The sequence below is a fragment of the Ceratina calcarata genome, unplaced genomic scaffold (genome assembly GCF_001652005.2).
Source record: "Ceratina calcarata isolate Rehan_Ccalc_2016 unplaced genomic scaffold, ASM165200v1 scaffold268.2, whole genome shotgun sequence".
Classification (NCBI taxonomy): domain Eukaryota; kingdom Metazoa; phylum Arthropoda; class Insecta; order Hymenoptera; family Apidae; genus Ceratina; species Ceratina calcarata.
The window spans coordinates 32115-40434 of record NW_017148980.1 but is presented as its reverse complement, the minus strand read 5'-3'; the positions used below and the strand labels follow the sequence as shown (position 1 = coordinate 40434).

The 8320-nt window shown below is 34.5% G+C and overlaps 1 protein-coding gene across 10 annotated transcripts in view; it reads right to left on the bottom strand.

Annotated features, from left to right (window-relative positions):
* LOC108623440 (bestrophin-2) overlaps window positions 1–8320 on the bottom strand; it is a 21097-nt gene continuing 12777 nt past the window's right edge. For all 10 annotated transcript variants that reach the window (XM_018021954.2, XM_026812266.1, XM_026812263.1 and 7 more), the window contains 6 exons: window positions 7302–7459; window positions 6999–7229; window positions 5750–5830; window positions 5539–5690; window positions 5169–5300; window positions 1–3249 (listed from right to left, as the gene is read on the bottom strand). In XM_018021954.2, coding sequence (XP_017877443.1) covers window positions 2520–3249; window positions 5169–5300; window positions 5539–5690; window positions 5750–5830; window positions 6999–7229; window positions 7302–7459 — 1484 coding nt within the window. In that variant the 3' untranslated portion in view covers window positions 1–2519. The remainder of the gene's footprint in view (window positions 3250–5168; window positions 5301–5538; window positions 5691–5749; window positions 5831–6998; window positions 7230–7301; window positions 7460–8320) is intronic.

The following is an 8320-nucleotide window of genomic DNA, read 5'->3' as shown; positions in this document are numbered from 1 at the left end:
TATAGTTCACATAATTTCGATTTATTTATCTCCATTAGTTTCGAGTTTATTTGGATACTTGGCAAATATTCGCAAACAAGTAGAAATGTAACTGCTGGACTACAACAATGTAACTGTTTCGATATTGTTTGGTCTTCGTTGATTTCCATCTACCGTCGGAGTTCATCGAAGATCAATCGCTAAAGGATCGTTGCGTGAAGCGAAATAATCGTGGCCGAGACTCAAAATCGAAACGAATGAAAATATTTGTTTCCTTAAATTTCCTCATCCTTGGAAATTATAAATTAGTGGAAGTAGTAAACTCGAATTATATGAATTGTGTGAATTTGTAATCTAAATCAATGCCCTTAGGTGAACATTTACTAGTTTAATACACATAGAATGTTCACGATTGCAGTGCACGCATTTTTCCAATGAACTATTTTTATTCGCAGTGAATATGTTATGTTTAGTGGATGCTGGAAACGAAATAATCACTCATGAGATAACAAATGTGGTTGTTTGCGTGCATTTCTCGTTAAACAAGTGGTTTCGTCTTTATACGTTTATGACATTTCAAAAAGGCATATACTCTCTTAACTCGAAAATCCCATCGAGCGAATTTCGACATGCTCTTGTGGAGTAATTAGATTGTACGCCTGGCTACAAGTTTTATATATTTTTTGCATCGAAGCACACAGAGTGAGTACATCATTTTCTTATAGCTACGGGCCTGTTTCGACGTATCGACGTGTATCGATCGACGGCGATCAGTTGTCAGTCATACGACGACGCAAGTCAAATTGCCTGATCCAGGTGCAAAAACGCCCAATTTTTATTTATTAGTAACTAATTACTGAAGCTCAAAATGTAATTTGATCATTCTTGATTTTCGTCTTACTTTGGCTCCTAGAATACGATCCTCAAATATTGACCACTAGTAGGTTTATACACTGTATATAACTTACTTATTACAGCTAACCAAAACGATTCCTGACCCACTCGGCATGAATACATGAAGAAATTAAATTTTCATTATGCAGTGTAAGTTCTATGAATATTATATGTATATGTATATATTGTTTGCTCAACATTGATAGCAGTTTCACCACAATCTTATACACCATTAAGATCATGAGCTTGACAGTTAAATATCTTGAACTTCGAACTAACAGTGAAATAAAGTGCCAGGTAGCAAGCTTCTAACTGTGCTTTCAATTCGAATTTTACTTAGGTTTACCTTAGAGCATATACTACTGGAGGCAGCATGCCGTGCTCGGAAAGTATGGTCAGTGTCATTAGATCTGACTAGATCTAAGGGTACATGCTATCTCTCTCACACACATCACTCACATAGCCAATCGCGTACGGAGTGAGAGAGATAGCATGTACCCTTAGATCTAGTGAAACTGACCACACTTTCCGAGTACGGCATGCTGCCTCCAGTAGTATATACTCTATATAACAGGTTTAAGTATTGGAGAGAATATATAAGAGGTTTACCGAGTTCAAATATTGTTACACGAATTATTTTATTCTATCTCATACCATTGTGTGATTGTCTCGTCAGGATTTGAAATTTGAAGCTTAGTTAAAAGTTTAACATACTTATATCAAGATTGGAGATATAGAATAGATTTTTGTAAACATTGGTAAATAAGTTCGACTATTTGGAAAAGCCTAAAATTGTTTGTATCTCGCAAACTGTCAATATTGAACGGGCGAGAGAAATTTATAGCATGGCATTTATACTGTAAATTTATAATGAATTTCAGATGTACGCAAGCGACTTGGGAATCGTTTTGAGTAGTTGGACTATAGATTGTAATATGTTTTAGATTTTCGTTAGTCACCCAAATAAAAAATTTAGAAATCATGTTCTCTACTTATTCTTTCTAATATAATTTAGCCAATAGTAATTGTTTTTAATCTTCGTTTCATACATTACTTAGAACACTGGTTTTTCTTCATGTAAACAAAATTTAAATTGAATGATTCAATATCGAAAAAGTTATTCTGTTTTGAAGTGTTCAGAATACTCCGATAACGGCGCGATAAGGCAGAATGTCAATGTTACCCAAAAAATTTGCCAAAGATATGGGTTTACGAAACTATACTTTTCTTCGTCACATGATACGATTTTTAGGTCATTGCGTATCTCTCTGAAAACACAAATGTTAAATCTGGCATGCTCGTATTCTAGTCTTGATTTTATTCAGAACATCTCTTTTGTATATAAAATTGCTTATAAACGAAGGCAGTTATGATTTTTCATCTATTTTGTAACATATTAATAAATATCAGCATACTCTGATTAAATAATAACCAGAACTTGCCAAGTTTGGACACACAGGTACCTAATGACTCACAAATCTTGTCATATAAAGACGATAAATGTAGTTCCGTAAACCCATATATTGCACTATTTTTGCCTTGTCATCGATAAAACAGAGAAACAAGCATCAGAGTTTTACCAACAAACATTAGAAAAGACAGGTGACCCTAGCCCCTTAATGAGGGCCATTGTAGTGCCTCGAAATTCATTCCTCTTTATTCGAAGAACTATCATCTTCTTTCGGCTTCTGTGAACTTTCTCCAAGTTTCAAGTTCGGCGAGCTTCTCGTATATGATAACGGCATTTCAAATACAGATTCATTATCATTTGTCAATATTTTCTTGTCCTTCATAGCTTTCCATTGAATACCCTTTTTCTTCTTAGGCACCGGCCTAGGTTTCTTCACTAAAAACTTTGGACTTTTGCTTCGTGGCACCGACGTCTTCGTTTTCGTCTCTGGTATTGTTAAATGAGACGTATGAAGGTACTGTGACTGGCATATATCCGAATGAGGGCTATCAGTTACATCATCTAGAGACGATGGGACTTGAAACTCGAACTGTTTTTCCGTTTCCGGCGAGTCTAAATCGATCATTTCGAATACTGGCTGCGCACCCTTCGAATTATAGTTCTTCCACGGATTTAAGTCGCCAACGTATACCGTAGGCGTGTCAATAAATTGTCTCGTAGGTTTCGATAGACTGGATGTACTCGACGATGGCTGCACGACCACCTTTGGGCTTCTTGTTATCGCGAAGAACTGTTTTCTACCCGATTCACTTCGCGATATCGAGTGCATCCCGAATTTTTTCATATTCTCGATTAGTTGATTCGGTCGTTGCTCCGTTTCTCCGGTTTCTTGAATTCGTATCTGAACTGTATCAGGAGACGATCGGTCAGTAGTCGTAACTGACTGAAGGCGCGGGCTGATCTGGCTGAAACAAACGAGTCTAACTTAACAAACGTTCCTTTTGCGATTCTTATTAATATACTGCGGATTTTATGCATTTATAGAAGAATTTATTATACGTAGTACACACAGATTGCATTTAATATATAAAAATATACGGAATATCAAAAGCCGAGTGCAAACTGTAATACTTAAGTAATCAAAGAAATTGCTATTGTAAGATACATTTTTAAAGTTAGTATTGTGGCGTCTGGCAACGGCCACGCTTTCTTTCTTCATTCCCTTATCTATGTTTAGAATTCATTTCCGCTGGTCTACGTGATCTATCGAACGTTCGTTTTTTTTCCTTCTCTCTTAATCTTTACTATCGTTATCTCCTGTTTCTTTTCTTTTCATCTCTGGTACGACTGTCGATTTTGCCAGCCTGGCCAGTCGGATCCGAACAGAGCACCGAGCCACACGAATAAAACGCACAGCTAGACATCAAAACTGGAATTTATTAACCCATCTCCTCACTGAATCCTCATAGTATCATAAATATTTCGTTCGGCATAAAAATCCGCAAATTATCCACTTAATTGAAAAATCCATTTATTAGTTGAAAAGTTAAGAAAGTGTAAGTCATTTTTCAGAATGGCAAGAATCTGGAAATGGTACAGCTGTTCTGTTAACATGCCTATAACTTGAGACAATGATCCTAAATCCGTTTATAATTATATTAGTTTCTCGTATGGATAGAAGACCTGTAAATAGTAACAAATCTGTTTTGCTTTTTCAATGCTCGATTAACATGTTTGATTTGGTGAGGATATTGCCTTTGGCTATATACCTCTGCCTAGAAATAAATGTTAATGCTCGTTCCTGGCTCCCATATAATCGATCAATCTTTCCATGGAAATAATAACTGCAACGGTTTTCTTGTTCACTTGCCAATCGTTGTCAATCGCTTTGTACGTTCAGGCACACATAAAAATACGTTAAATATTTCGGCGAATCCTTCGTGGTTAGTCGAACTCATAGAACTTATCATGATTAAATACTAACAAATTTTCCATAAATCCCCAAAAATTAGTTGAAGAACTGAATCCTACATGAATATTTTTTTACATTTCAAGTACATTTTTAATACGAAGTATAAAGGATCATACACATTGTATAGGAATTCAAATAATTCTATCAGCGTAGTTTGACAACGCTTAAAAAACACGTATTTTGTAGTCTTATGCACAAAATTTTATTGGAAAGAAGAAACTTTTCGTGATTTGTAGGTGATCATTTCTTGGAGGAATTTATTATTATTGCGACTAGTTTCCCAGAAAATCGAACAATTACTTTCAAGGTAATTTGAAAACGTATGAAAAACATGAACCAAGGCTTCTAATAAAGAAATAAGGTAAAATAAGAAAATGATCAAACACCTAAATTAATTCATTATTCTGTTATTAAGCCAATAAAAGCGAATAACTCTTTAATTCTTTATTTAGTTTTTTATCTGTACATAAATGCCTTGGAGGAAGCTGAGTTCCACTTGTTTCTTAATTTGAAAATGCGTGCTTCTTTATACTTCACTGCAAAAATAAAAACCAATATTAATGTAGGATTGAGTTCTACGACTGATCTTTGGGCAATTATACGACATCTGATGGTAATCGAGCATTGAGAACATAAGACATAGGTTTATTGCTATATTCAAATGTTTTTCCCCTAAGGAAAACTAAAACATTCAAAAACAAGTCGAGAATCCTCGTGATAAACTGTACATTCTAGTGTTATCATTTTCAGAAATGAGTTAGGACTTTACGTTTTCTTTGAACGCATTAACATTTGTAATTGAAAGATACAATGCAAATTACAACTTGTCCAAGAAGTGAATTACATCTTATGGCTTTTACGCCCTAAATTGTTACAACTTGAAAGAATGAAATAATTTAATAATAATATTACCGTCTCTCGCAGAATGGGCTATCATTCCCGTGGCCTAAACTTAATGTGGATGAATGACGCGAGGGCTTTCCTTCCTCCTCGTCCTCCTCCATAACATCCGGTAGAAACATGGTTTGCTTCTCTTCAGGAACTCTAAAAATATTAATAGACAAATGAAAAATCAGCTTTAACGATCACTTCACTAATATTTGACTAATTAAGAATTAAAATTAATTCGAATCGATTGAATTTTAATTTTTAATTAAAAAATAATTGTTGAGATAAATAATAATTGAGAAATATAAAGAAATTTAATCGTTAGTTGTTAATGCGGCAATTACAAAATTCGCAGCCCTGGATTATACACAGAAACTGTTGGAAGAATACTAACGTCATATTTGCCACGCTACCGCGATACGTCTTTTTCTTGTAAGCAGCAGCTGCCTCCGTATACGGTAGAATCAAATTCTCAGCATCAAAGTAGATATCCTTTACCAGCGGTGGACACCGATTCATAAGTGTATCGACTCCGAGATATGATACCTAAAATAAAATATGAAATCAGATCATAGAACGTTTAGAACTAATAAATGTTTAGTCACCTTCGTGTGGCGATCAATTATCCAGTTCAATTCAAAGTCTTCGTCATCGTCACCAAAGGGATTAATTAATTGTTCGGCTACCTTAACACATAATTAATGTCCTGATTTATTACACATACATTATCGTTGTTTTCTATCAGGTCTTTAAGTATCCTGTTAGCTAAGCCTGCAGAGTCAGATTCGATCAATTGCTATTAGCAAAATGTATGCACATTGGCATCAGATTGACAGGAGGGACTACAGGTTTGAAACAGGATCTACACTGTAAATAACATATACGCAAATCAACATCAGATTGGCATCAAGTGCCGATAGAGATCTATTTTCAAATCCGTAGTCATCTGTGTGTGCATTTAGCTTCCATTTTGGAAGCAGTACCCGGTGTCAGACTCTTGAAGCAAAAAAGTGAACTGGACCATGAAGATCATTGCAGCCAATCTGCTTCAATAGCCTGATACCAGGCACTGCTTCCAAAATGGAAGCTAAGTGCAGACACAGGTGACTACATTTTGTTAACAGGAAAGTAAGATTTACGTATTAGCAATATTTATACATATGGGCACTGCGGGGCAGAGCTACTTCAGATCCGGGTATCAGTATCATAACAAATTAGGAAAATGAGGGCAGGTAAAGAAGAAGGGAGAAAACAGAGGATGGGTATATGAGAAGAGTTGAGGTAGTAGATTTAAGGAAGAGGATAGAGTAGGAAATCAAAGGGGGAGGCTAAAGGATAGGTAATGGAAATTAAAAGAGGCAGGGTGGAAACAGTAAAAAGCGTTGTTGTTACAGTTTTTATATTCTTTATAGAGTGTTGAAATTTAGATCTTGTTTATATTTTTGTTAACTTTACTATACAAGTCTATGGAGGTATGCGGGATTAGGATGTGGAAGGATGAGCGGAGTTAAGAAGGGGTACGTAAATCAAGTCCGTTTCCAAGTCTTACGTGGCTGCAGGGTTGCAGATAATTTAATTTCCACATTAATAATGAACGATCTTGATCGACAATTGAAGTATTCTTTAATTCAGAATTAAAATTCAATCACTACTTCGAATTTCTTCCAATTAAACTAATTAAATAACTGTAATTCTTAATTAGTCAATTCCGAATAAAAAGCAAAACGTTAATTGCCAATTGGTGTTCAACTGAGTTAAAGATTTAATCATTTATCTGAATCCCTATGTGACTGAAATAAAGATTTTATTCATATAAAAAAATATATATATGAAATATACATATATAAAAAGTACCTTTAGTAAACCCATGAAAAAGAAGAATTGCAAGATTGTGAATACAGGTATGTAAATGTCGACCTGCAATTGGAATTGCTTTTCTTTACCGTCGATGTACTGCCGTGCCATTAACGCTACCAGAAAGAAACTGTAAGTTGCAAGCGTGACCACTTGCGTATAAACTAATGGAATCGATATCCAATCGTAGCTCCATAGCATGCCGCATTTTGTACGAAAATCACTAAATTCCTATATAGATAATGATCATGCATTAAATACTATGTACAGAGCTTCTCGTATTAAACACAATATGATATGAACCTCCATAATTAGTTTTAATCCCTGAGGGTCAGGAATCCGTTGATTTTTACGAGCCTCTTTTAAAAGATTTATGAACCACGTACAAGGTATCCAATATGTGTTGAACTCTGAACTGGGTACTGCTAAAAACAAATCCAACTCCAGCTCAGTCATAAAACCTAAAGAAAGATTTATATTAATAAGGATATTTAAGAATACCTCCTTTAAAATTATTATAAAGTTTTGAAAGTTTTTAATCATTTGGTCATGCATATTTGAAGGGCGAAAAATCATAATGATCTAAGCTCATATTTTAAGAAGCAATGGTTTTACTGCAGGTGGTATAATGAACTCTTAAAACAAAAAATAGTGAGAAACACTAACTGAGTACTGGTAATAATTACTGGTAAATTAAATAAACCTAGGACCTATTCGCATTGCCAGTTGTCCTAAGTGACATTCACGGCTATATACAATAGCCCCCATTAATATTCGGACACATTTCAAAATAACTTCTTCAACATTGGACCACACAGTTTAATTTTCTGCGGGACGTTAGAAGGCTCAATTTACTTCAGTTTTAATGTAATGTGTAACAAAAAATAAAAATATTGTTATTCGTCGAAGTCTTGAATAAAAAACATCTTTATTAGGGTCTCTAATAAAAATTTGGACCATTCTGTTCGTAGATCTAAGTTATATACTTGTATAAAGTTTCATAAAAATCAGTTAATGTTGCTATGAATTGCAAGCGATTAGAAATTTAAAGATCGCAGTTTTCCTCGATTTTCGGCATATAACTGAGATAAATTGAAGAATCTCTACATATTTCGATGTTTTTAATTTTTTTTATGGTTACACCGATTTTTAAGGAACTTTGTATATGTATATAGTTTACTTAGATCTACATGATGTTTCAAATTTTTATTGTAAAAAGTTAAGAATCATGCTCTTTTCTTTTCTTTTCGAAACTTTGACGAATCTTTATCAATTTTTCGTTACACATTATATAGTAAATCTGACTTAAGGAGCCTACCCAG